The sequence below is a fragment of the Lepisosteus platostomus genome, chromosome 6 (assembly GCF_059453375.1).
Source record: "Lepisosteus platostomus isolate fLepPlt1 chromosome 6, fLepPlt1.hap1, whole genome shotgun sequence".
NCBI lineage: Eukaryota > Metazoa > Chordata > Actinopteri > Semionotiformes > Lepisosteidae > Lepisosteus > Lepisosteus platostomus.
The window spans coordinates 2,532,806-2,559,326 of NC_142616.1; the positions used below are offsets into that span (position 1 = coordinate 2,532,806).

Below are 26,521 nucleotides of genomic sequence, written 5' to 3' on the forward strand. Positions count from 1 at the left end.
TTGTACCGTAACTTCTGCGGGATTTGTTTCACAGTGCAGTGTCGAGCCGGGGCGTTTCAGAGCGTGAGCAGATGGTGTAACCGCGCTACACAACTCCAGACATTTTTTCAATGGGCTGTGGCGTTTTATTTATTTATTTTTATTGATGCTTCACAAAAGAACACAAATGACAACACAAACAAGAGTACAAAGGAACAAGTAGTAGGTTTATTCCATGCTGAAAAAAAGAAGAAGGAGAACACAACGTTTCAGCCGTGGAGTCTTCTTCAGGTGTGAGAGAGACAGGGCAGTAGGCAAAGGTAAAGTAGCAGGAGAACAAAGGTTGGGAGGGAGGAGGAGTGAGAGTCGGGAGCAGGGGACAGAAAGAGAGGCCAATCAAGAGGTGTGAAGTCAGAATGGGTGCAGAGAGGTGTGAAATGAAACTTCCAATGAATGGAGAACAGTAGTCTGTCGTTAAGGGAAGGGAGAGTGTGTGATCCTAGCTGCAGGATAATTTTGGTTTCGGTGGTCTTTCTGATGTATGAGTTGGGAAAACCGTCTTTGAGAACACAGGCGGAGAGATTAGAGTGGTCGTGGCCGTCAGAGGTGAAATGAGAAACAATGGGCTTGGAGAGATCTTTAATCTTCACAGCCCTGTCGTGTTCTCTGAAGCGGTCTCCGAGTCTCCTTCCTGTTTCTCCAATGTAGATGGCTGGGCATTTACTGCGAGAGATCCAGTGAATAAGGCTGCTGGAGGTACAAGATGCCCTCTGGGTGATGCGGAATTGTCCTGAGAGGCCTTGAATGAGTGTGGTGGTGGCTGTGTACTTGCAGGTGATACAGCGAGCTCTGTTGCAGGGGAAAGTGCCTGGTGTGGATGGTTTCTGAGGGCGGTCAAGGGAGCTGTGGACAAGGAGGTTACGCAGATTAGGTGGTCGGCGATATGAGATGATGGGGCGATCAGAAAAGAGGGCCCCAATGGAGGGATCATCCTGTAGGATGGAAAAATTCTGGTTAATGGTCCTGGGGATAGGAAGTGTGTTAGGGTGGTAGGGAAGCACCAAGGGAATGCGGTTGTTACGGCGGGAGTTCCTGATCGGGTTGATGGTCCGGGGGGTGTTTTTGGCTCGGGCGAGGGCCCTGTCAATCACACTGCTGGGGTATCCTCTGTTGATGAAAAAGGAGCACATTTCGAGGGCTTGGGTCTCGAAGTCGATGTCGTCGCTGCATAGTCGTCGTGACCTAAGGAACTGTGAAAAGGGAAGAGAGTTTTTAGTGTGGTTGGGGTGAAATGAGCTGGACAGGAGGTAGCTGTGTGAGTCCGTGGGTTTGTAATAAACTGAGGTGGACAGTCGGGGGTGGTTGATGGACAAGTGGATGTCTAGAACCGGAAGAGTGGTGGAAGATATGTTAACCGTATATTTGAGGGACGGGTGGAAGTTGGTGAAATGGTGCAGGAAGAAGAATACGTATAACAATTCGAGACAAAAAGACCGTCAGGGGTACATATGACCACGTCAATTCAAGTTAGGAGAAACGATGACACGAATGACATAAACTGAATGTCCGCACCGCTGTTTACACTTCGAAATAGTCTGCAAATACCCCCCTCACTTCCAGTTTAAAATGCTCAGACAAAGGGCTCTTCCCAGACCACGTCATTGTGTGCATATAATAACGTGCCCTTGTAATCATTACATTTATTACAAACGAAATTGTAATAGTATTATCGATGGGGCTGAAACTGAACATAACATCTTTTTCATCAAAACAAATATCAGTATTGGCCTCTTTTTTAATAGAAGTCTGCAGCTTAGTCCAGAACATTGTTCCCCTGGGACAGAACCCAAACACAGGCTGAGACGTTTCAGGGCTGTTGTAGGTTGTGCTGTTTCAGAACGCCACATGCGTCTTATCGAGAGCGAGAAGTCTTTCAAGTCTTTAAACTTCAAAAGTATTAACACACAACACAAACACAAAAGCTGTGTTTGCGCAGAAATGTTTTTCGTAGAAACTCTTTTGACACGCGTAAAGTTATAAAATCCTGTCATGAGACACAGTTAGCTTATTTTTAATAACACATTCGCGACAGCTTTTTTTAAAAGTGTGGAATGAATTTCCGCGCACCGTGCGCCTGAAAGTCTTTAACCTTTAGAAGTATTAACATGCAACAAACGTTGTGTTTGCGCAGAAAAAAACTTTAACACGCGTGGTTTGGTCTTAAAGTTTTAAAATAATGTAGTAAGACACAGATAGCTTATTTTTAATAACACGTTCGCGACAGCTTTTCAAAAGTGTGACACAAATGATGTGGTGGTGTTCTTGATATTTTAACGGACTGGTCTAAAAGTTTAAAATCGTGTAATAGAGATCTCCGGGAGTCGGTGTCGCGACAGTTCAAGGCTCTGGAATGCAGAGACAATTTATGGTTTTATTTGGCAAACACAGGCGATCAATTAGACATCCGAAGTCCTGGGGGAGGGGTGCTAAAATTGACCTCATAGCGAAAGTTCATAAAGGTTTAAAATTCAAAGCGGGTACAATTTACAGCGGTAAGAAACGGACGGATGTAGGAGTCATAGTTTTTCTTTGGTTTTAAATGCTGTTGGGTATATACATTTTAGGTTTATATTAATGTCACGTTTTCTCATTTATAATCACCACATGTATTTAACGCAAAATGTAAAATGTTCTTCACTGCGCATTGCGGAAAAATAAAACCCTCAAAACGTCAAGGAAGGTTTGTGAACACGTCGCTATAAAGAACGGATACATTTTCTTATAGCGATACCGTTCATTAAAAAAAAACAACATTGTTCTTAATAATATTCAGAGAGGTCTCCTGCTGAATCAATCACAGACACCGGGCCACATTTGCACCACGTTTTAACAGCTATGAAATTTAGGCAGATACAGGTGTGTGTCTTAAAATAATATAGATTTGAACATTATAGCGGTCTTTTCTAAAACGTTTTCTGAAAATGTTCCTTAAAATAATTTCTACAGCCCAACACGTGCCCACCCCATGACACCTCAGATTAAAGGCTACGGGGAGGAGAGGGGGGCGTGTTTCTCAGAGGAGGATGTCTATCGGGGGCGGTGACGTACTGTATCAGAACACTGAGCTGCCGGCTGCGGTCCCCGTCTCTCGACTAGCTGGTCAGAATGGATCGCCCCGATCACACTGAACAGTCTGAAGACGCCTGGTTTTCTGACGACTTCCCACATTCCTCGGGTATGTATATCTTTTTTTTCTTTAAAGATTTTTTTATTAAATGTGTAAAGAATTTACAAATACAAATACAATCAGAGTATCAAATTAGGTACAAGAGAACAAACACAAACAGAAAAATAAACAGTTAACCGCCAGAGGTAATAGGTAAGTTATATGATTCAATTATATTTTTTACATATATCATATGTTTTCCGTGCTTTATTATATCTCACATTTTTAATAGAATTTAAATAATGTTTCAGCTCCACCTCAAAAGAACTAAAAAGGGGAGGAGTATTAGACCATTTGGATTTATGGATGTGAAATTTACCAAGAATGATTAATAAATTGACTCTAAATAAATGCTCTTTTTCCAAATTTTCTACTAAACAGTACAATAAAATGTCAAAATCCTTCAATCTAAAAAACACCTTTAACTGCCTGCAAACAAAACTCTGTAAATCCGTCCAAAACAACTTCACAAACCGACACCTAACAAATAAATGCACCAAAGATTCCTTTTCCGCCCGACAAAAAACACACCGATCATCCTGCTCATGCTTAAATTTAAAGAGTACTAATTTCACTGGATAAAACTTATGAATGATTTTAAACGATATCTCACCCCGGGATGGATACGCGCAGTCACGGGCACAATGGCCGTCACTGCGCGTATCCATCCCGGGGTGAGTTTCCCGAGAGCATCGTAGCGCCAAGAACATCGCAAACTCGCTCTTAAGATCGATCGATCGTTAATTGACGGGTGTTTCCCCAAACCCATCGTAACTGAAGTAGCACGTTAAATCCTCCGTCATCTACGTGCTCCCCGACCCGCTCGTTCATCACTAAGTGCTTCTTAAACTGGCCTCCTCCTGCCCACCCTGAGCGCCAGAGATCCCAGACAGAGCACAGTCACTTCACGGCAGGGGAATTCTCTGGAAATATAGACTACTAAGAGTTTATAGTAAGGATTTTTAATATTTTGTTGTACTATGTAAGAGGAAAATTGAAAAAAGAACATTTATTTCTACAGTAATGAATTTATTAGTCATCTTGGGTAAATTTCCTATTCATAAGTCAAATGTTTTAATAATACTCCCTCTTTTAGTACTTTTGGGGTGGGGTTTAAATTGTATTTAAATTCCATGAAGAAGGTGAAACATGGAACATGTATTACAATGTAGCGCCACGCAGGGCGGGCTGAGAAGAGCACCTGGGGACGACCGGACTGTGTATAGTGAGAGGGAGGCTGGGATACAGTCTCTTCCCTTCAGGTGTGTGTGTGTGTTAGTGAAGGTGCAGCGCTGAAACCCCTGTCCCTGTGTGTCTACCTTTCCCGATTCGAGTTAATACCCGTGTTGTTCAGCCCCATTCCTGAGTCCCACGCCTGCTCCATTCCGTACCCAAACCCGCGGTCGATACGATATTTCAAGTTCGAATGCCGTTTTATGTTCAAAAACAACAACAGTATTTTCTCATGAACCGCTGTGATTCTTAACGATGGCAGCGCGCCAAAAAAATCCGGCTTGAAACCCAAGACGTGGTGCAGGAATCGGACACTGTCCACACGGCTCAACTTGGTTCTCTTTTACGGTCCTTGATTTTCTTTTCTCTTAGAAACAATTAGGGTCCCATTGTGTGCCTGTCTATACGCTTTCGCTTAAGTGGTTGTTAAATTATGAAGTCATGTTTGCTTCATATTCCTTTTCACAACTTTATTTCATCCCACTGAAGGACCACAGTGAACCGACCCCCTATAATGACAGTATTGTCAATCGATTGATTGTCAATCGACCTGTGAGGCTTCAGGGGCGGGTTCACACAGAAGGACTCTACTCGCTCGCTAAAGGATCGATTCACAGGGGTCTGGGGAAACGCACGAAATTGTAGCTCGTACGTTACGTACGTACATCGTAAAGTTGCTCGTTAGTCTCTAGGATTCATCGTTTTCGGGAAACTCACCCCTGTGTCCCATCAGATGCACGGAAAACAGCAGCGCCGGCCGCGGGTCCGACAGCTGGGAAAAGGGCCGGTCCCGCAGGGCCGGGCGACGCCGGTGAGTCACCCCGACCGTGTCTCGGTTCCCCTCTCCGGCCGTGTGCGTCTCAAAGGCCCCCGGCCGCCTTCCCCACGTCGACACACGCGTGTTTCTGTTCCACAGGCGCTGGCGAGGGAACGGGTCGTCACGCGTTGAAAAGACCTCGCTTGTGCCTCACGACCCCCCCTCAAAGCCTCGCGGAGCCCCAGCCGGATGTCCCCGCCAGCTCGCCGGGGGGTAGGTGTCGGTGTCGGTGTCGGTTCGGGACTGTCTGCGCCACAGTCTTTTAACACGCGCGTTTAAAGGGGTCTATAACTAATGAACGCGAGTTTTCTATTTTTGGGCAGTTTGCGGGGGTGTTGAGGCCTCTCTCTAATGGCATTTCCACCCCCCCCGTGCAGAACCCGAACCTTCAAACCCGAAACCAGGACCGACCGGGACGGCGAGCTCCAGACGGGTCAGATCGGCGCCCGGGGGTCAGTGTCCGTCCCGCGCCGTCCGGAAGCGGCGAGAGCCGCGTGCTGCGGCAGAGCCCTCTTCCGTTAGGATGTCCTCTCGCTGAAAGAGCCGAGTTCTCCTACTTTGACGTTCCGGGGTGTTAAAAAGTCTTATTTTTAAAACTGCTTAGCCTTTAAGACCTCACGTTCACAGTTCAGACCGACTGGTCCATATGCCGTTAACCCCACCGCCTGTCCCAGTAGCGCCATCACCCTCCTGAAGGAAACCAGTGCGTACCACATCAACACGGCCGGGTAGCTTGTTGCATTCTCCCGCAACCCTCTGTGTAAGGCAGCGCCACGCGCCTGGCGTTTTCATCCTAGTTCACGTCATCTTCTGATTTCGCCGGTTTAGATTGGTTGGTGTGCTGAAAAGTCTTTTTATTTTTATGTTCTGGTTTTGAGAGGCGGCACGTTCTGGTTGCGAGAGGCGGCGCGTTCTGGTTGCGAGAGGCGGCGCGTTCTGGTTGCGAGAGGCGGCGCGTTCTGGTTGTGAGAGATGGCGCGTTCTGGTTGTGAGAGATGGCGCGTTCTGGTTGTGAGAGATGGCGCGTTCTGGTTGTGAGAGATGGCGTGTTCTGGTTGCGAGAGGCGGCGCGTTCTGGTTGCGAGAGGCGGCGTGTTCTGGTTGTGAGAGATGGCGTGTTCTGGTTGCGAGAGGCGGCGCGTTCTGGTTGCGAGAGGCGGCGCGTTCTGGTTGCGAGAGGCGGCGTGTTCTGGTTGTGAGAGGTGGCGTGTTCTGGTTGCGAGAGGCGGCGCGTTCTGGTTGCGAGAGGCGGCGTGTTCTGGTTGCGAGAGGCGGCGTGTTCTGGTTGTGAGAGGCGGCGTGTTCTGGTTGCGAGAGGCGGCGTGTTCTGGTTGTGGGAGATGGCGCGTTCTGGTTGCGAGAGGCGGCGCGTTCTGGTTGCGAGAGGCGGCGCGTTCTGGTTGCGAGAGGCGGCGCGTTCTGGTTGCGAGAGGCGGCGCGTTCTGGTTGCGAGAGATGGCGTGTTCTGGTTGCGAGAGGCGGCGCGTTCTGGTTGCGAGAGGCGGCGCGTTCTGGTTGCGAGAGGCGGCGCGTTCTGGTTGCGAGAGGCGGCGCGTTCTGGTTGCGAGAGGCGGCGCGTTCTGGTTGCGAGAGGCGGCGTGTTCTGGTTGCGAGAGGCGGCGTGTTCTGGTTGCGAGAGGCGGCGTGTTCTGGTTGCGAGAGGCGGCGTGTTCTGGTTGAGAGAGGCGGCGTGTTCTGGTTGCGAGAGGCGGCGCGTTCTGGTTGCGAGAGGCGGCGCGTTCTGGTTGCGAGAGGCGGCGCGTTCTGGTTGCGAGAGGCGGCGCGTTCTGGTTGCGAGAGGCGGCGCGTTCTGGTTGCGAGAGGCGCCGCGTTCTGGTTGCGAGAGGCGCCGCGTTCTGGTTGCGAGAGGCGCCGTGTTCTGGTTGCGAGAGGCGCCGTGTTCTGGTTGCGAGAGGTGGCGTGTTCTGGTTGTGATTGCGAGAGGCGGCGTGTTCTGGTTGCGAGAGGTGGCGTGTTCTGGTTGCGAGAGGCGCCGTGTTCTGGTTGCGAGAGGTGGCGTGTTCTGGTTGTGATTGTGAGAGGCGGCGTGTTCTGCTTGTGAGAGGCGGCGTGTTCTGGTTGTGGGAGGCGGCGTGTTCTGGTTGTGGGAGGCGGCGTGTTCTGGTTGTGGGAGGTGGCGTGTTCTGGTTGTGAGAGGCGGCGTGTTCTGGTTGCGAGAGGCGCCGTGTTCTGGTTGTGAGAGGCGGCGCGTTCTGGTTGCGAGAGGCGGCGCGTTCTGGTTGCGAGAGGCGGCGCGTTCTGGTTGCGAGAGGTGGCGCGTTCTGGTTGCGAGAGGTGGCGCGTTCTGGTTGCGAGAGGTGGCGCGTTCTGGTTGCGAGAGGTGGCGCGTTCTGGTTGCGAGAGGCGGCGCGTTCTGGTTGCGAGAGGCGGCGCGTTCTGGTTGCGAGAGGCGGCGCGTTCTGGTTGCGAGAGGCGGCGTGTTCTGGTTGCGAGAGGCGGCGTGTTCTGGTTGCGAGAGGCGGCGCGTTCTGGTTGCGAGAGGTGGCGCGTTCTGGTTGCGAGAGGTGGCGCGTTCTGGTTGCGAGAGGTGGCGCGTTCTGGTTGCGAGAGGTGGCGCGTTCTGGTTGCGAGAGGCGGCGTGTTCTGGTTGCGAGAGGCGGCGTGTTCTGGTTGCGAGAGGCGGCGTGTTCTGGTTGCGAGAGGCGGCGTGTTCTGGTTGCGAGAGGTGGCGTGTTCTGGTTGCGAGAGGTGGCGCGTTCTGGTTGCGAGAGGTGGCGCGTTCTGGTTGCGAGAGGTGGCGCGTTCTGGTTGTGAGAGGCGGCGTGTTCTGGTTGTGAGAGATGGCGTGTTCTGGTTGTGGGAGATGGCGTGTTCTGGTTGTGAGAGATGGCGTGTTCTGGTTGTGAGAGGCGGCGTGTTCTGGTTGCGAGAGGTGGCGTGTTCTGGTTGCGAGAGGTGGCGCGTTCTGGTTGTGAGAGGTGGCGTGTTCTGGTTGTGAGAGATGGCGCCTGGACGCGGTGCTAAAAAAGTCTCTTCTTTGGATTCGCACTGCAGCTGCATCGGCGGGCGGGGAGAAGAGTGTGGCGGCGGCGCCGGGCCCCCGGGCGGGGGGGGCGTCGAGGACGGCCCCTCGGAGGCTGACCGGAGCCACACGCGCCAGGCCTCCGCAGAGGGATCACGGCGCCACTGGACACTTGGGTTCGTGGGGGGTGCTGGACTCACTGCAGCACTTCTTACAGTTAATGTCCAGGCTGTGCACTACTGCGGAGCAGAAGAGGCGAGTTCTAGAGAACCAGAGAGCAGTCTTCGCAAGTGTCCGCTTCTTGTTCCCTCAAGCGGTCCAGTCTTTCACCGCGAGCCTCTTGGACATCATCTCCACAGAGGATCCCGCGGTAAAATCAGGACTTCACGAGCTGGCTACGCTGATTCGTGGTGCACTGGTGGAGATCCCCAGTGATCGCTCACCGAGCGGGTGAAAAGACCGACCTCGAGCGTTGGTGCGTTAATAAAAGAATCGAACCGGCAGCCGCGTGTCTGTTGAGACGTCGGAGACCCAGAGGGAGGCCTCGGGTGCTCGACCTGAGCACCGTGAGAATGCGTTGGCGGTAGAGAACTGAGCGGTCAGGGGTGCTGCAGCAGAACCGGACGGCAGTAACTCTGAAGACCGAGAACCGGTTGCGATGAAGGTTGTGATGAAGGTTGGCGGCGGCGCGAATAGAGACCCCTTCGTTTCCCTGGGGCGTATACGCAGTTATTACAGGTCTTATCAGAATTTTCAGCGCGACAGAGCGCCATGATGAACTTCGTTCTGCTCATCTTGACAGAAGAGCTCGTATGTACAGGCTGCAGGCGCTGTCCACAGGGAGTCCAGGGCGTATCGGAGGGACCCCCAGTCGGCGGGGCGGATGATTTTGGACAGCTGCGTTTGGCTTCGGGTGGGTTCAACAAACCCTTGTTCTCGCGCCGGAGACGCCGGAGAGATTTTTTTTTTTAAACCACATCTCGGAGCTCTTGCAGAGCCACACAGAAGTCCTCACCGATGACCGGCCTCCGATTAGTGGTGACGATAGTGAGGAACACGCAGGGGGGTGATTTAACTCCGTTCTGGACAGCAGGGTAATTGCTCTGGGGAAAAGCGCACCTTACCGACTTACATTAATTAATTATTAATTAATGTAAGTCGGTAAGGTGCGCTTTTCCCCCGAGCAATTACCCTGCTGTCCAGAACGGATTTAAATCTTATTAATTAATTAATTAATTGCTTACACTTCTATAGTGCTTTTCTGGACCCTCCACTCAAAGCGCTTTACAGGTCAGGGGGATCCCCTCCACCCCCACCAGTGTGTCCCCCCACCTGGATGATGCACCAGTCCTCTCCCCACACACCAGCTCTCAGTGGGGAGGAGAGCAGAGTGATGGAGCCAGTTCAGAGAGGGGGGTTATTAGGAGGCCATGATGGGTAAAGACCAGGGGGGAATTTGTCCAGGACACTGGGGTAACACCCCTACTCTTGTCGAGAGACACCCCGGGATTGTTCATGACCACAGAGAGTCAGGACCTCGGTTTTACGTCTCATCCGAAGGACAGCGCCTGTTTACAGTGTAGTGTCCCCGTCACTATACTGGGGCATCAGGACCCACACAGACCGCAGGGTGAGAGCGCCCCCTGCTGGCCCCACTAACACCTCTTCCAGCAGCAGCCTCAGCTTTCCCAGGAGTCTCCCCTCCAGGTACTGACAGGCTGACACCTGCTGGGCTCCAGTGGGCTGGGAGCTGGGAGAGAGCGCCCCCTGCTGGCCCCACTCACCCCTCTCCCAGGAGTCTCCCCTCCAGGTACTGGCCAGGCTCCCCCTGCTGGGCTCCAGTGGGCTGGGAGCTGGGAGAGAGCGCCCCCTGCTGGGCTCCAGTGGGCTGGGAGCTGGGAGAGAGCGCCCCCTGCTGGGCTCCAGTGGGCTGGGAGCTGGGAGCTGCAGGGTGACGGCGCCTTCCGGAACAAACTTCACCGGGGGCGCGGCCCAGGCGCGTGAGACCAGAAACCAGCGTTGATCGCGCGGCACACCCTCATGGCCACCAGGTTGGCCTGCCACTGCCAGTCCGGTTAAAATTGATCACCTGTCTTTGTTGGTACACATACAACTCTGATCACCTGTCTTTATTGGTACACATACAACTCTGATCAGCTGTCTTTATTGGTACACATACAACTCTGATCACCTGTCTTTATTGGTACACATACAACTCTGATCACCTGTCTTTATTGGTACACATACAACTCTGATCACATGTCTTTATTGGTACACATACAACTCTGGTCACCTGTCTTTATTGGTACACATACAACTCTGATCAGCTGTCTTTATTGGTACACATACAACTCTGATCACATGTCTTTATTGGTACACATACAACTCTGATCACCTGTCTTTATTGGTACACATACAACTCTGGTCACATGTCTTTATTGGTACACATACAACTCTGGTCACCTGTCTTTATTGGTACACATACAACTCTGTACGAATATGATCAGAGTTCCTGAATCGGATACAGACATAGAAAATCTTTCAGTTTCTAATGCAGTGTTAGAGCTTGATTTGTCACAGCTTTCACAGTCAGGCGTGTGTCTGTCTGACTCCTCTCTCTGTCCCCCAGCGCTCTTCCTCTCTCTAGAGCTCCATTCTGAAGCTCAGTGTGCTGTCCTTCATCTTCCTCCGGTAGTCTTCATCAAACGCCTCGCTCTGAGCGACCGTGAAGTGATTCTTCCAGTCTCCCACCATCCCTGAGAGAGAGGAGAGAGAGACTGTGATCTCCTGTCCCAGCCTGAGGAACAGACAGTGAGCCTGTCTCTCAATAATAATAATACAGTGTGTGATCTCCTGTCCCAGCCTGAGGAACAGACAGTGAGCCCGTCTCTCAATAATAATAATACAGTGTGTGATCTCCTGTCCCAGCCTGAGGAACAGACAGTGAGCCCGTCTCTCAATAATAATAATACAGTGTGTGATCTCCTGTCCCAGCCTGAGGAACAGACAGTGAGCCCGTCTCTCAATAATAATAATACAGTGTGTGATCTCCTGTCCCAGCCTGAGGAACAGACAGTGAGCCCGTCTCTCAATAATAATAATACAGTGTGTGATCTCCTGTCCCAGCCTGAGGAACAGACAGTGATCCTGTCTCTCAATAATAATAATACAGTGTGTGACCTCCTGTCCCAGCCTGAGGAACAGTGAGCCTGTCTCTCAATAATAATAATACAGTGTGTGATCTCCTGTCCCAGCCTGAGGAACAGTGAGCCTGTCTCTCAATAATAATAATACAGTGTGTGACCTCCTGTCCCAGCCTGAGGAACAGACAGTGAGCCCGTCTCTCAATAATAATAATACAGTGTGTGATCTCCTGTCCCAGCCTGAGGAACAGACAGTGAGGCTGTCTCTCAATAATAATAATACAGTGTGTGATCTCCTGTCCCAGCCTGAGGAACAGACAGTGAGGCTGTCTCTCAATAATAATAATACAGTGTGTGATCTCCTGTCCCAGCCCGAGGAACAGACAGTGAGCCTGTATCTCAATAATAATAATACAGTGTGTGATCTCCTGTCCCAGCCTGAGGAACAGACAGTGAGCCTGTCTCTCAATAATAATAATACAGTGTGTGATCTCCTGTCCCAGCCTGAGGAACAGACAGTGAGCCTGTCTCTCAATAATAATAATACAGTGTGTGATCTCCTGTCCCAGCCTGAGGAACAGTGAGCCTGTCTCTCAATAATAATAATACAGTGTGTGATCTCCTGTCCCAGCCTGAGGAACAGACAGTGAGCCTGTCTCTCAATAATAATAATACAGTGTGTGATCTCCTGTCCCAGCCTGAGGAACAGTGAGCCTGTCTCTCAATAATAATAATACAGTGTGTGATCTCCTGTCCCAGCCTGAGGAACAGACAGTGAGCCTGTCTCTCAATAATAATAATACAGTGTGTGATCTCCTGTCCCAGCCTGAGGAACAGACAGTGAGCCTGTCTCTCAATAATAATAATACAGTGTGTGATCTCCTGTCCCAGCCTGAGGAACAGACAGTGAGCCTGTCTCTCAATAATAATAATACAGTGTGTGACCTCCTGTCCCAGCCTGAGGAACAGACAGTGAGCCTGTCTCTCAATAATAATAATACAGTGTGTGATCTCCTGTCCCAGCCTGAGGAACAGACAGTGAGCCTGTCTCTCAATAATAATAATACAGTGTGTGATCTCCTGTCCCAGCCTGAGGAACAGTGAGCCTGTCTCTCAATAATAATAATACAGTGTGAATAGACTCAGAGAACGCCTATACTCTATCCTTCTCTCTCTCTTCTGTCTCTCTCTCCCTCTGTCTCTCTCTCTCCCCCTGTCTCTCTCAATTCAATTCAATTCAATTCAAGGTGCTTTATTAGCATGACCGATGGGTACAATCAGTGTTGCCAAAGCAAATAAAAATAATAAAATTAACATAGAACAAAACAAAAAATAGAAGTAAAATAAAATCTACAGACATGTTACAGACATTTACAACAAAGACATATTATATAATATTGACATACTGTAGGCAGCTGGAGCATTATTGGGAGACGGACTCCCTGTTCCTCAGGCTGTGACAGGAGATCACATACTGGGCTGCCAGATCAACTGAGTTCCCTCCTCCCTCTCCCAGTAGGATTGGGACCTGTTGTGGTTTTGGCAGGTGTGGGAACTCTGGGATTAGATTTCTGAATTTCGGGAAGAATGTTTCTCTAATCCCAGAGTATCTGTCACAGTGCAGTAGGAAGTGCACCTCTGTCTCTATTTCTCCCTGCTGGCAGTGGGAGCACAGCCTGTCCTCTCTGGGCAGCCAGGTCTGCCTGTGTCGCCCAGTTTCTATGGCCAGGTTGTGGTCACTGAGCCTGTACTTCGTCAGGGTCTGTTTCTGTTTGTTATTTTTTATTTTGGTCAAATATTCAGCTAGTGTGTATTGTCTGTTTAAGGTTCTGTAGCATTCCAGTTTATGTTGTGTTTGTGTGTGTGTGTCCCAGTGTGTGAGATATTGCTGTTTGATCTGTGCTGTGATGTGGTTGAGTCTCTCTCTCTCCCCCTGTCTCTCTCTCCTCTGTCCTTCTCTGCTCACCCTTCCTCATGAACGGGGAGATGTCGTGCTTCATCATGTCGCAGGTGGAGTAGTTTGTGAGCCTGTTGCTCTTCATGGCCTCGAACCCTGTGGCGCGGAGCACCCTGTCCCTCTCCGCCTCTCCCAGCGCCACGCCCAGGAAGTCACACAGCCTGTCCAGCTCGCGGGGCAGGTCCTGGGACACGAGACACAGCAGCAGACTGTCAGCACGATCCTGCTGACTGCAGGAACAAACCCATAGCACACAGCGCCACCCGGTGTCAGTCTGGGGAACTGCAGCCTCACCTCCTTCATGTCCTCATAGAACAGGTAGAGCAGCTGGGGATGAGTCTGTCTGCGCTCCCACCATCCTGTGACATGATCGTACCAGGAGCCAAACACCACTGAGAGAGAGAGAGGGGTTCATACAGACACACTGGACACTCCAGTACATTAACACTGCACTGAGAGAGAGAGGGGTTAATACAGACACACTGACTGGACACTCCAGTACATTAACACTGCACTGAGAGAGAGAGGGGTTAATACAGACACACTGACTGGACACTCCAGTACATTAACACTGCACTGAGAGAGAGAGGGGTTAATACACACACACTGACTGGACACTCCAGTACATTAACACTGCACTGAGAGAGAGAGAGGGGTTAATACAGACACACTGACTGGACACTCCAGTACATTAACACTGCACTGAGAGAGAGAGGGGTTAATACAGACACACTGACTGGACACTCCAGTACATTAACACTGCACTGAGAGAGAGGGGTGAGGTGTGAACAGTCTCACTCTTTCCCTGGCAGAATCTCTCCAGATAGCTGTTCCAGTCTCCAGGCTCTGGGTCCATGAAATTCATCCTGTCGAAGTGGAAATAAGAGATGACGTTGTCCTTCGGATTCCGAGCCACATAGATCACCTGAGAGAGAGAAGACACTCAACACACCCTGTACACACTGAACACACACTCATCACCTGTAGAGAGAGAGAAGACACTGAACACACACTGTACACACTGTACACGCGCTCATCACCTGCAGAGAGAGAAGACACTCAACATACCCTGTACACACTGGACACACATCACCTGTAGAGAGAGAGAAGACACTCAACACGCACTGTACACACTGAACAAACACATCACCCGTAGAGAGAGAGAACACACTCAACACACACCCTGTACACACTGAATACACACACATCACCTGTAGAGAGAGAACACACTCAACACACCCTGTACACACTGGACACACACTCATCACCTGTAGAGAGAGAGAAGACACTGAACACACACTGTACACACTGAACACACACATCACCTGTAGAGAGAGAGAAGACACTCAACACACCCGGTACACACCGAACACACACACATCACCTGTAGAGAGAGAGAACACACTCAACACACCCTGTACACACTGAACACACACATCACCTGTAGAGACACTATTCATAAGAACACAATGAACACACTCACTGTACACACAAGCTCTACACACACTGTACACACACACAGTACACACTGTACACACACAGTATACACTCTGTACACACTGCACACACTACACAAACTCTACACACACTCAACACACTCTACACAGACACTGTACACAAACTCTCCACACACACACACTCTGTACACACTGTACACACACAATGTACACACACTCTCCACACACACAGTGCACACACTACACAAACTCTCCACACACACACACTCTGTACACACTGTACACACTCTCCACACACACAGTACGCACACACAGCCTGCTGCCTCACCCTGCAGTTCTGCTCCCAGAAGGAAGGGGGCACCAGCTGCAGGGGCAGGTGGGTCTTGATCAGCCGGGGGCGTGAGCTCATCTTCTCCACCAGCTCCACACCTGGGACACACAGGGCTCCACAGTGAGAGGCGCCAGCCAGACTCGCCACTCCCTCCTCCGGCCAGCAGGGGGCGGCGGCTCACCTGTTGCTAACCCAGGGGCGGACAACTCCAGGAAGGGCACGCGCTCGTAAATGGGGAGGGAGGGCAAGACCTCCGGGCTCTTCCCAAAATAGATCAGCTCCAGGATGTGAGAGATCCAGGTAGTGCCTGGAGAGAGAGGGGTTAATACACACACACTGACTGGACACTCCAGTACATTAACACTGCACTGAGAGAGAGAGGGGTTAATACAGACACACTGACTGGACACTCCAGTACATTAACACTGCACTGAGAGAGAGAGAGGGGTTAATACAGACACACTGACTGGACACTCCAGTACATTAACACTGCACTGAGAGAGAGAGGGGTTCATACAGACACACTGACTGGACACTCCAGTACATTAACACTGCACTGAGAGAGAGAGAGGGGTTAATACAGACACACTGACTGGACACTCCAGTACATTAACACTGCACTGAGAGAGAGGGGTTAATACAGACACACTGACTGGACACTCCAGTACATTAACACTGCACTGAGAGAGAGAGGGGTTCATACAGACACACTGACTGGACACTCCAGTACATTAACACTGCACTGAGAGAGAGAGGGGTTAATACAGACACACTGACTGGACACTCCAGTACATTAACACTGCACTGAGAGAGAGAGGGGTTAATACAGACACACTGACTGGACAATCCAGTACATTAACACTGCACTGAGAGAGAGAGGGGTTAATACACACACACTGACTGGACACTCCAGTACATTAACACTGCACTGAGAGAGAGAGGGGTTACAGACACACTGACTGGACACTCCAGTACATTAACACTGCACTGAGAGAGAGAGGGGTTCATACAGACACACCAGCTTTAGGGTATGTGGCGATCAGGATGTCATCTGGTCTGGCCTGGAACTTCTCCACATTGTCAAAGTTGTCAGTGAAGATGTGGGACATACAGACCCCCCGAAATTCAATGAGCTCTGGGCGCTTCACCTCCATCACTGAGAGAGAGAGAGAGAGAGAGATACTCCAGTACATTAACACTGCATTAAGAGAGAGACAGAGAGTAGTTAATATATAACCGTATCGTACAATAAGTTTACTACACTGATAAATTATAGCTACAGTCCCAGTACAGTAGACCAGTCCTGTTACAATAGGGGCTACAGTCCCAGTACAGTACAACAGTCTGTTACAATAGGAGCTACAGTCCCAGTACAGTAGACCAGTCCTGTTACAATAGGGGCTACAGTCCCAGTACAGTAGACCAGTACTGTTACAATAGGAGCTACAGTCCCAGTACAGTACAACAGTCTGTTACAATAAGAGCTACAGTCCCAGTACAGTAGACCAGTCCTGTTACAATAGGAGCTACAGTCCCAGTACAGTAGACCAGTCCTGTTACAATAGGAGCTACAGTCCCAGTACAGTACAACAGTCTGTTACAATAGGAGCTACAGTCCCAGTACAGTACAACAGTCTGTTACAATAGGAGCTACAGTCCCAGTACAGTAGGACAGTCTGTTACAATAGGAGCTACAGTCCCAGTACAGTAGACCAGTCTGTTACACTAGGAGCTACAGTCCCAGTACAGTAGACCAGTCTGTTACAATAGGAGCTACAGTCCCAGTACAGTAGACCAGTCTGTTACAATAGGAGCTACAGTCCCAGTACAGTAGACCAGTCTGTTACACTAGGAGCTACAGTCCCAGTACAGTAGACCAGTACTGTTACAATAGGAGCTACAGTCCCAGTACAGTAGACCAGTCCTGTTACAATAGGAGCTACAGTCCCAGTACAGTAGACCAGTCCTGTTACAGTAGGAGCTACAGTCCCAGTACAGTACAACAGTCTGTTACAATAGGAGCTACAGTCCCAGTACAGTAGACCAGTCCTGTTACAATAGGAGCTACAGTCCCAGTACAGTACAACAGTCTGTTACAATAGGAGCTACAGTCCCAGTACAGTACAACAGTCTGTTACAATAGGAGCTACAGTCCCAGTACAGTAGGACAGTCTGTTACAATAGGAGCTACAGTCCCAGTACAGTAGACCAGTCTGTTACACTAGGAGCTACAGTCCCAGTACAGTAGACCAGTCTGTTACAATAGGAGCTACAGTCCCAGTACAGTAGACCAGTCTGTTACACTAGGAGCTACAGTCCCAGTACAGTAGACCAGTACTGTTACAATAGGAGCTACAGTCCCAGTACAGTAGACCAGTCCTGTTACAATAGGAGCTACAGTCCCAGTACAGTAGACCAGTCCTGTTACAGTAGGAGCTACAGTCCCAGTACAGTACAACAGTCTGTTACAATAGGAGCTACAGTCCCAGTACAGTAGACCAGTCCTGTTACAATAGGAGCTACAGTCCCAGTACAGCACAACAGTCTGTTACAATAGGAGCTACAGTCCCAGTACAGTAGACCAGTCTGTTACAATAGGAGCTACAGTCCCAGTACAGTACAACAGTCCTGTTACAATAGGAGCTACAGTCCCAGTACAGTAGACCAGTCTGTTACAATAGGAGCTACAGTCCCAGTACAGTAGGACAGTCTGTTACAATAGGAGCTACAGTCCCAGTACAGTAGACCAGTCTGTTACAATAGGAGCTACAGTCCCAGTACAGTAGACCAGTCCTGTTCCAATAGGAGCTACAGTCCCAGTACAGTAGATCAGTCTGTTACAATAGGAGCTACAGTCCCAGTACAGTAGACCAGTCTGTTACACTAGGAGCTACAGTCCCAGTACAGTACAACAGTCTGTTCCAATAGGAGCTACAGTCCCAGTACAGTAGTCCAGTCCTGTTCCAATAGGAGCTACAATCCCAGTACAGTAGACCAGTCTGTTACAATAGGAGCTACAGTCCCAGTACAGTAGACCAGTCCTGTTACAATAAGAGCTACAGTCCCAGTACAGTACAACAGTCTGTTACACTAGGAGCTACAGTCCCAGTACAGTAGAACAGTCTGTTACAATAGGAGCTACAGTCCCAGTACAGTAGAACAGTCTGTTACACTAGGAGCTACAGTCCCAGTACAGTAGAACAGTCTGTTACAATAGGAGCTACAGTCCCAGTACAGTAGACCAGTCCTGTTACAATAGGAGCTACAGTCCCAGTACAGTAGACCAGTCTGTTACAATAGGAGCTACAGTCCCAGTACAGTAGACCAGTCCTGTTACAATAGGAGCTACAGTCCCAGTACAGTAGACCAGTCCTGTTACAATAGGAGCTACAGTCCCAGTACAGTACAACAGTCTGTTACAATAGGAGCTACAGTCCCAGTACAGTAGACCAGTACTGTTACTATAGGAGCTACAGTCCCAGTACAGTAGACCAGTCTGTTACAATAGGAGCTACAGTCCCAGTACAGTAGACCAGTCTGTTACAATAAGAGCTACAGTCTCAGTACAGTAGACCAGTCTGTTACAATAGGAGCTACAGTCCCAGTACAGTAGACCAGTCTGTTACAATAGGAGCTACAGTCCCAGTACAGTAGAACAGTCCTGTTACAATAGGAGCTACAGTCCCAGTCCAGTACAACAGTCTGTTACAATAGGAGCTACAGTCCCAGTACAGTAGACCAGTACTGTTTCAATAGGAGCTACAGTCCCAGTACAGTAGACCAGTACTGTTACACTAGGAGCTACAGTCCCAGTACAGTAGACCAGTCTGTTACAATAGGAGCTACAGTCCCAGTACAGTACAACAGTCCTGTTACAATAGGAGCTAGAGTCCCAGTACAGTAGACCAGTACTGTTACACTAGGAGCTACAGTCCCAGTACAGTATACCAGTCTGTTACAATAGGAGCTACAGTCCCAGTACAGTAGACCAGTCCTGTTACAATAGGAGCTACAGTCCCAGTACAGTACAACAGTCTGTTACAATAGGAGCTACAGTCCCTGTACAGTAGACCAGTCCTGTTACAATAGGAGCTACAGTCCCAGTACAGTACAACAGTCTGTTACAATAGGAGCTACAGTCCCAGTACAGTAGACCAGTCCTGTTACAATAGGAGCTACAGTCCCAGTACAGTAGACCAGTCTGTTACAATAGGAGCTACAGTCCCAGTACAGTAGACCAGTCCTGTTACAATAGGAGCTACAGTCCCAGTACAGTAGACCAGTCTGTTACAATAGGAGCTACAGTCCCAGTACAGTAGACCAGTACTGTTACAATAGGAGCTACAGTCCCAGTACAGTACAACAGTCTGTTACAATAGGAGCTACAGTCCCAGTACAGTAGACCAGTCTGTTACAATAGGAGCTACAGTCCCAGTACAGTAGACCAGTCCTGTTACAATAGGAGCTACAGTCCCAGTACAGTAGACCAGTCTGTTACAATAGGAGCTACAGTCCCAGTACAGTAGACCAGTCCTGTTACAATAGGAGCTACAGTCCCAGTACAGTAGACCAGTCTGTTACAATAGGAGCTACAGTCCCAGTACAGTACAACAGTCCTGTTACAATAGGAGCTACAGTCCCAGTACAGTACAACAGTCTGTTACAATAGGAGCTACAGTCCCAGTACAGTACAACAGTCTGTTACAATAGGAGCTACAGTCCCAGTACAGTAGACCAGTCTGTTACAATAGGAGCTACAGTCCCAGTACAGTAGACCAGTCCTGTTACAATAGGAGCTACAGTCCCAGTACAGTAGAACAGTCTGTTACAATAGGAGCTACAGTCCCAGTACAGTAGACCAGTCCTGTTACAATAGGAGCTACAGTCCCAGTACAGTAGACCAGTCTGTTACAATAGGAGCTACAGTCCCAGTACAGTACAACAGTCCTGTTACAATAGGAGCTACAGTCCCAGTACAGTAGACCAGTCTGCACACACTCACACACACACACTGAAACACACACTGACGCACTCTCACACTAACACACACACTGACAAACTGACACACTCACACACGCACACACACACACACTGACAGACTCACACACGCACACACTCTCACACATTCACACACTCACACGCTGACACACACACACATTCACACACACTCACACGCTGACATACACTCACACAAACACACTCACACGCTGACACACACACACACTCACACTCACACGCTGACACACACACACACTGACAGACTCACACACGCACACACTCACACACTCTCACACATTCACACACTCACACGCTGACACACACACACATTCACACACACTCACACGCTGACACACACTCACACAAACACTCACACACACACACTCACACGCTGACACACACACACACTCACACTCACACGCTGACACACACATACTCACACATTCACACACACTCACACGCTGACACACACTCACACACGCACACACTCACACGCTGACACACACTCGAACTCAGCCTGGAGTTGAACTCTGCTCTCTGGAGAGGGTGCTCTGCCTGCTGTGTCCAGAACTGTGCTGTCCAGCCCGGTACTGTGTGCGCGGCGGTCCGGTCCGGTCCGGTCAGGGTCCCGCAGGTGTGCTGCGGAGCAGGAGAGAGAACCGCTGACTCACTGGGGTTTACTGCCAGGCGGTTCACAGAGTTCAGAGTTCTCTCCTCTCTCCTTTCTCTCCTCTCTCTCTCTCCCCTGTCTCTCTCCCCTCTCTCCTCTCTCTCTCTCCCCTGTCTCTCTCCTCTCTCTCCTCTCTCTCTCCCCTCTCTCTCTCCTCTCTCCCCTCTCTCTCTCTCTCTCTCTCTCCTCTCTCTCCCCTCTCTCTCCCCTCTCTCTCCTCTCTCTCTCCTCTCTCTCTCCTCTCTCCCCTCTCTCCTCCCTCTCTCTCCTCTCTCTCCCCTCCCTCTCCTGTGTCTAAAACTTGTCACCTCTCTAACTTTCTCTCTCACTGTCTCTCTGACTCTCAGTCTTTCTCTGTCTCTGTCCTCCTGTCTCTGTCTCTCAGTCTGTCTCTCTCTTCCCTCCCTCTGTCTCTCTGTCCCTCTGTCTCTCAGTCTGTCTCTCTGCTCTCAGTCTGTCTCTGTCTCTCTGTCCCTCTGTCTCTCAGTCTGTCTCACCCTCTCTCTGTCTCTCTGCTCTCAGTCTGTCTCTCTGTCTCTCTGCTCTCAGTCTGTCTCTCTGTCTCTCTGTCCCTCTGTCTCTCAGTCTGTCTCACCCTCTCTCTGTCTCTCTGCTCTCAGTCTGTCTCTCTGTCTCTCTGCTCTCAGTCTGTCTCACCCTCTCTCTGCTCTCTGTTCTCTACAACTTGTTCCCTCTCTCTGGTCCCCTGACTGCACTCCCCTCCCTCCCTCTTTCCTGCATTCCTGCTCCCCTCCCAGCTGCTGTTTCCTGATCTCTCCCTCCCCTCTCTCCCCTCTCTCTTCTCTTTTGTTCCCTTACAGTCTCACAGTGCAGAGTTACTGTATTAACCCCTCTCTCTCTCTCAATTCAATTCAAGGTGCTTTATTAGCATGACCGATGGGTACAATCAGTGTTGCCAAAGCAAATAAAAATAATAAAATTAACATGGAACAAAACAAAAAATAGAAGACAGGTTACAGACATTTACAACAAAGACATATTATAAAATATTGACATATACTGTAGGCGGCTGGAGCATTATTGGGAGACGGACTCACTGTTCCTCAGGCTGGGACAGGAGATCACACACTGTATTATTATTATTGAGAGACAGGATCACTGTCTGTTCCTCAGGCTGGGACAGGAGATCACACACTGTATTATTATTATTGAGAGACGGGCTCACTGTCTGTTCCTCAGGCTGGGACAGGAGATCACACACTGTATTATTATTATTGAGAGACAGGCTCACTGTCTGTTCCTCAGGGTGGGACAGGAGATCACACACTGTATTATTATTATTGAGAGACAGGCTCACTGTCTGTTCCTCAGGCTGGGACAGGAGATCACACACTGTATTATTATTATTGAGAGACAGGCTCACTGTCTGTTCCTCAGGCTGGGACAGGAGATCACACACTGTATTATTATTATTGAGAGACGGGCTCACTGTCTGTTCCTCAGGCTGGGACAGGAGATCACACACTGTATTATTATTATTGGGAGACAGACTCACTGTTCCTCAGGCTGGGACAGGAGATCACATACCGGGCTGCCAGTTCAACTGAGTTCCCTCCTCCCTTTCCCAGTAGGATTGGGACCCGTTGTGACCCTCTCTCTCTCTCTCAGTGCAGTGTTAATGTACTGGAGTGTCCAGTCAGTGTGTCTGTATTAACCTCTCTCTCTCAGTGCAGTGTTAATGTACTGGAGTGTCCAGTCAGTGTGTCTGTATTAACCCCTCTCTCTCTCAGTGCAGTGTTCATGTACTGGAGTGTCCAGTCAGTGTGTCTGTATTAACCCCTCTCTCTCTCAGTGCAGTGTTAATGTACTGGAGTGTCCAGTCAGTGTGTCTGTATTAACCCCCCTCTCTCTCTCAGTGCAGTGTTAATGTACTGGAGTGTCCAGTCAGTGTGTGTGTATTAACCCCTCTCTCTCTCAGTGCAGTGTTAATGTACTGGAGTGTCCAGTCAGTGTGTCTGTATTAACCCCTCTCTCTCTCAGTGCAGTGTTCATGTACTGGAGTGTCCAGTCAGTGTGTCTGTATTAACCCCTCTCTCTCTCTCAGTGCAGTGTTCATGTACTGGAGTGTCCAGTCAGTGTGTCTGTATTAACCCCTCTCTCTCTCTCAGTGCAGTGTTAATGTACTGGAGTGTCCAGTCAGTGTGTCTGTATTAACCCCCCTCTCTCTCAGTGCAGTGTTCATGTACTGGAGTGTCCAGTCAGTGTGTCTGTATTAACCCCTCTCTCTCTCTCAGTGCAGTGTTCATGTACTGGAGTGTCCAGTCAGTGTGTCTGTATTAACCCCTCTCTCTCTCTCAGTGCAGTGTTAATGTACTGGAGTGTCCAGTCAGTGTGTCTGTATTAACCCCTCTCTCTCTCTCAGTGCAGTGTTAATGTACTGGAGTGTCCAGTCAGTGTGTGTGTATTAACCCCTCTCTCTCTCTCAGTGCAGTGTTAATGTACTGGAGTGTCCAGTCAGTGTGTGTATTAACCCCTCTCTCTCTCAGTGCAGTGTTAATGTACTGGAGTGTCCAGTCAGTGTGTCTGTATTAACCCCCCTCTCTCTCATTGTGAGTGGCACACCTGGCAGCCCCACTGGAGCCCAGCAGGGGGAGCCTGGCCAGTACCTGGAGGGGAGACTCCTGGGAGAGGGGTGAGTGGGGCCAGCAGGGGGCGCTCTCTCCCTGCGCTCTGTGTGGTCCTGATGCCCCAGTCCAGTGATGGTGAGCTATAAAAGAGTAGGGCTGGACACTGACGGGGACACTGGACTGGAAGAAGGCTCCGTCCTTCAGATGAGACGTGAAACCGGGGTCCTGACTCTCTGTGCTCATGAACAATCCCGGGGTGTCTCTATAAAAGAGTCGGGGTGTTACCCCGGTGTCCCCCTGGTCTTGACCAGTCCTGGCCTCCTAGTAACCCCTAATGACCTCTGACCTGTCCTCCTCGCCCTGAGAGCTGCTGTGTGTGAGCGCACTGGTGGGGCTCCACACTGCTGCTGCTGGAGGGGATCCCCTCCACCAGAGGGGCGCCCAGAAAGGCGCTATATAAGTATAAGGCTATTATTAATGACCTCTGACCTGTCCTCATCACTCTGAGAGCTGCTGTGTGGGGAGAATACTGGAACATCACCCAGGTGGGGGTACACACTGGTGGGGGGTGGGGGGGATCCCCATGACCTGTAAAGCGCTCTGCGTGTGTGTGTCCAGAAACGCGCTGCACGAGTGTGAGGAATGTATTCATTCTGATGAAATTCAGAAATGAGCTAGAATCCGCATGCCCAGCTGTGGCGCCCACGCGTGATTTCGCACGATTAGCACCTTCGTTTCATTTCATGTGCATTTTTTTAAACAACAACAACAACAACAACAACAAATCTTTCAATGCCGTGAAATATACAACACGGATTTTTTTTCAACTATATATATATGTGTGTGTCTGTTTTTCCGGTTTCTGCTCAGACTCCGGACGCCCCGGGCGAGCGGGCGTTCACCGTCCATCTCTGCCTCAACCTGTCGGGACGTGACTCGTGTTTTTTTTTTTGTTCGGTGTTGTGCTTCTCGAAACGGGGTTCCCAAGCCAGGATGGCAACGAGCCCACGCCCACGCCTCCGCCCACTCCCACTCCCACTCTCACTCCCACGGACACGCAGTCGTGCAGAGCCAGCGAGCGTCGTCGGGGCCGCGCACTGCCTCGGCGGCAGCGCGCATCTCGCCAGGGGGGAGAGGAGGAGGAAGAGGAGGAGGAGAGAGAGAGAGAAGGAGGCCGGGCGTCCTGTCTCTGCGCTCAGGCCGGCGAGGCCTCGTCTCTCTGCGCGCCTCCCCCTCCGCCAGTGAGAAACGCGCTCGCCCACCCCCGTCCCCGGCTCCCTGTTCTTGTGCGAAACGGGGCTTAATCCGCACTCCGGTCCCTCCTCCTCCTCCTCTCTTAGCTCCTCCCTGTCACAGTGACACAAACTCGCCGTGTAAACACTCGCACCTCGGCCTCGCAACAACACGGAAGTCATGGCGGACGCGACAGCCACCGCAGCGGCGGCCGCAGCCTCGGGCTCGAGTGGCGCCCCAGCCGGGGCCGGGGGCGCCGCCGCGCCGGCCGCCGGCTCCACGGGGGCCGGGGGCTCCAAGCCGGGCCTGGAGTCGGTGAAGGGGCAGAATTTCGACGTGGGGCCCCGCTACACGGACCTGCAGTACATCGGGGAGGGCGCGTACGGGATGGTCTGGTAAGGGCGTCCTTCTCGCTCGCGTTTCTGCAGCCGGAAAGGCGCTGCCATCGCGGTTATGGGGGGGAGTGTGGTGTTGTGCACGGCGGGTGGCGATCAGGGTGTCGTGGGGCAGGTTCCCACGCGTGTTTCGCCTCCGGCTTTGAGCACCGCACCCCATACCGGGAGAGGGGTGTCTTGCGGGGGTGCGTGTCGGAGCAGACCAGGCGTGGCAGTGCGGGGTACCGGGAGGAAGAGACAGAGACGGACCGACGGAGCGTAGCCTGTAGTGCTACCTGTACCTGTACCTGCCGGGTACTGGTACTGACAACACAGTCACACTGTCAGTGTGTGTGTATTAACCCCTCTCTCTCTCTCAGTGCAGTGTTAATGTACTGGAGTGTCCAGTCAGTGTGTCTGTATGAACCCCTCTCTCTCTCTCAGTGCAGTGTTAATGTACTGGAGTGTCCAGTCAGTGTGTCTGTATGAACCCCTCTCTCTCTCAGTGCAGTGTTAATGTACTGGAGTGTCCAGTCAGTGTGTGTGTATGAACCCCTCTCTCTCTCTCAGTGCGGTGTTAATGTACTGGAGTGTCCAGTCAGTGTGTGTGTATTAACCCCCCTCTCTCTCTCAGTGCAGTGTTAATGTACTGGAGTGTCCAGTCAGTGTGTGTGTATTAACCCCTCTCTCTCTCAGTGCAGTGTTAATGTACTGGAGTGTCCAGTCAGTGTGAGTGTACTAACCCCTCTCTCTCTCAGTGCAGTGTTAATGTACTGGAGTGTCCAGTCGGTGTGTCTGTATTAACCCCTCTCTCTCTCAGTGCAGTGTTTATGTACTGGAGTGTCCAGTCGGTGTGTGTGTATGAACCCCTCTCTCTCTCTCAGTGCAGTGTTAATGTACTGGAGTGTCCAGTCGGTGTGTCTGTATTAACCCCTCTCTCTCTCTCAGTGCTGTGTTAATGTACTGGACTGTCCAGTCGGTGTGTCTGTATTAACCCCCCTCTCTCTCAGTGCAGTGTTAATGTACTGGAGTGTCCAGTCAGTGTGTCTGTATGAACCCCCTTCTCTCTCTCAGTGCAGTGTTAATGTACTGGAGTGTCCAGTCAGTGTGTGTGTATTAACCCCTCTCTCTCTCAGTGCAGTGTTAATGTACTGGAGTGTCCAGTCAGTGTGTCTGTATGAACCCCTCTCTCTCTCTCGGTGCAGTGTTAATGTACTGGAGTGTCCAGTCAGTGTGTCTGTATTAACCCCCTCTCTCTCAGTGCAGTGTTCATGTACTGGAGTGTCCAGTCAGTGTGTGTGTATGAACCCCTCTCTCTCTCTCTCGGTGCTGTGTTAATGTACTGGAGTGTCCAGTCAGTGTGTCTGTATGAACCCCTCTCTCTCTCAGTGCAGTGTTAATGTACTGGAGTGTCCAGTCAGTGTGTCTGTATTAACCCCTCTCTCTCAGTGCAGTGTTAATGTACTGGAGTGTCCAGTCAGTGTGTGTGTATTAACCCCTCTCTCTCTCAGTGCAGTGTTAATGTACTGGAG

The 26,521-nt window shown here is 50.6% G+C and overlaps 4 protein-coding genes across 10 annotated transcripts in view; 2 read left to right on the top strand and 2 right to left on the bottom strand.

Moving 5' to 3' along the window:
• Nucleotides 1-102: 102 nt before the first annotated feature.
• LOC148659594 (uncharacterized) lies at nt 103-5,296 on the bottom strand. The gene is made up of 2 exons (XM_088637373.1): nt 5,156-5,296; nt 103-1,229 (listed from the first exon to the last, which is right to left on the bottom strand). Exon 2 carries the CDS (start codon nt 1,167-1,169, stop codon nt 267-269), a length of 903 nt encoding a protein of 300 aa, XP_088493499.1. The 5' UTR covers nt 1,170-1,229; nt 5,156-5,296; the 3' UTR covers nt 103-266.
• On the top strand, nt 2,996-8,741 carry LOC148659595 (uncharacterized). Of its 4 annotated transcripts, XM_088637381.1 has the most exons (5): nt 3,007-3,214; nt 5,172-5,249; nt 5,355-5,468; nt 5,633-5,707; nt 8,271-8,741. In XM_088637381.1, exons 1-5 carry the CDS (start codon nt 3,145-3,147, stop codon nt 8,690-8,692), a joined length of 759 nt encoding a protein of 252 aa, XP_088493507.1. In that variant the 5' UTR covers nt 3,007-3,144; the 3' UTR covers nt 8,693-8,741. The 4 variants fall into 4 exon arrangements, with proteins under 4 accessions (XP_088493506.1, XP_088493505.1, XP_088493508.1 ...); XM_088637379.1 differs by having other exon boundaries at nt 3,001-3,214; nt 5,172-5,468; XM_088637382.1 differs by lacking the exon at nt 5,633-5,707 and having other exon boundaries at nt 3,003-3,214.
• Nucleotides 8,742-10,400: 1,659 nt separating this feature from the next.
• Nucleotides 10,401-20,915, bottom strand: LOC148659596 (cytosolic sulfotransferase 3-like). Of its 2 annotated transcripts, none has more exons than XM_088637376.1 (8): nt 20,617-20,915; nt 16,145-16,282; nt 15,308-15,433; nt 15,124-15,224; nt 14,137-14,263; nt 13,633-13,730; nt 13,348-13,522; nt 10,401-10,994 (listed from the first exon to the last, which is right to left on the bottom strand). In XM_088637376.1, the coding sequence occupies exons 2-8, from the start codon at nt 16,278-16,280 to the stop codon at nt 10,882-10,884; spliced, it is 876 nt and encodes a 291-aa protein (XP_088493502.1). In that variant the 5' UTR covers nt 16,281-16,282; nt 20,617-20,915; the 3' UTR covers nt 10,401-10,881. The 2 variants fall into 2 exon arrangements, with proteins under 2 accessions (XP_088493502.1, XP_088493501.1); XM_088637375.1 differs by having other exon boundaries at nt 20,631-20,914.
• Nucleotides 20,916-24,444: 3,529 nt separating this feature from the next.
• Nucleotides 24,445-26,521, top strand: part of mapk3 (mitogen-activated protein kinase 3) — a 29,036-nt gene continuing 26,959 nt past the window's right edge. For all 3 annotated transcript variants that reach the window (XR_015939729.1, XM_088637346.1, XM_088637347.1), the window contains exon 1: nt 24,445-25,010. Coding sequence is in view for 2 of the 3 variants with exons in the window: in XM_088637346.1 (XP_088493472.1) it covers nt 24,796-25,010 (215 nt within the window). In the remaining variant the exon portion in view is untranslated. The remainder of the gene's footprint in view (nt 25,011-26,521) is intronic.

Excerpts from the sequence above, each read along its gene's own strand:
- LOC148659596 (XM_088637375.1), bottom strand. Across the intron at positions 13,523-13,632 it reads TCTATGAGGACATGAAGGAG|GACCTGCCCCGCGAGCTGGA; the intron begins GTGAGGCTGCAG and ends CTCGTGTCCCAG. Across the intron at positions 10,995-13,347 it reads CTCCCCGTTCATGAGGAAGG|GGATGGTGGGAGACTGGAAG; the intron begins GTGAGCAGAGAA and ends CCTCTCTCTCAG.
- LOC148659595 (XM_088637379.1), top strand. The coding sequence starts at position 3,145 with ATGGATCGCCCCGATCACACTGAACAGTCTGAAGACGCCTGGTTTTCT. Across the intron at positions 5,469-5,632 it reads CCCCGCCAGCTCGCCGGGGG|AACCCGAACCTTCAAACCCG; the intron begins GTAGGTGTCGGT and ends CCCCCCGTGCAG. Across the intron at positions 5,708-8,270 it reads GGTCAGATCGGCGCCCGGGG|CTGCATCGGCGGGCGGGGAG; the intron begins GTCAGTGTCCGT and ends TTCGCACTGCAG.
- LOC148659594 (XM_088637373.1), bottom strand. The coding sequence starts at position 1,169 with ATGTGCTCCTTTTTCATCAACAGAGGATACCCCAGCAGTGTGATTGAC.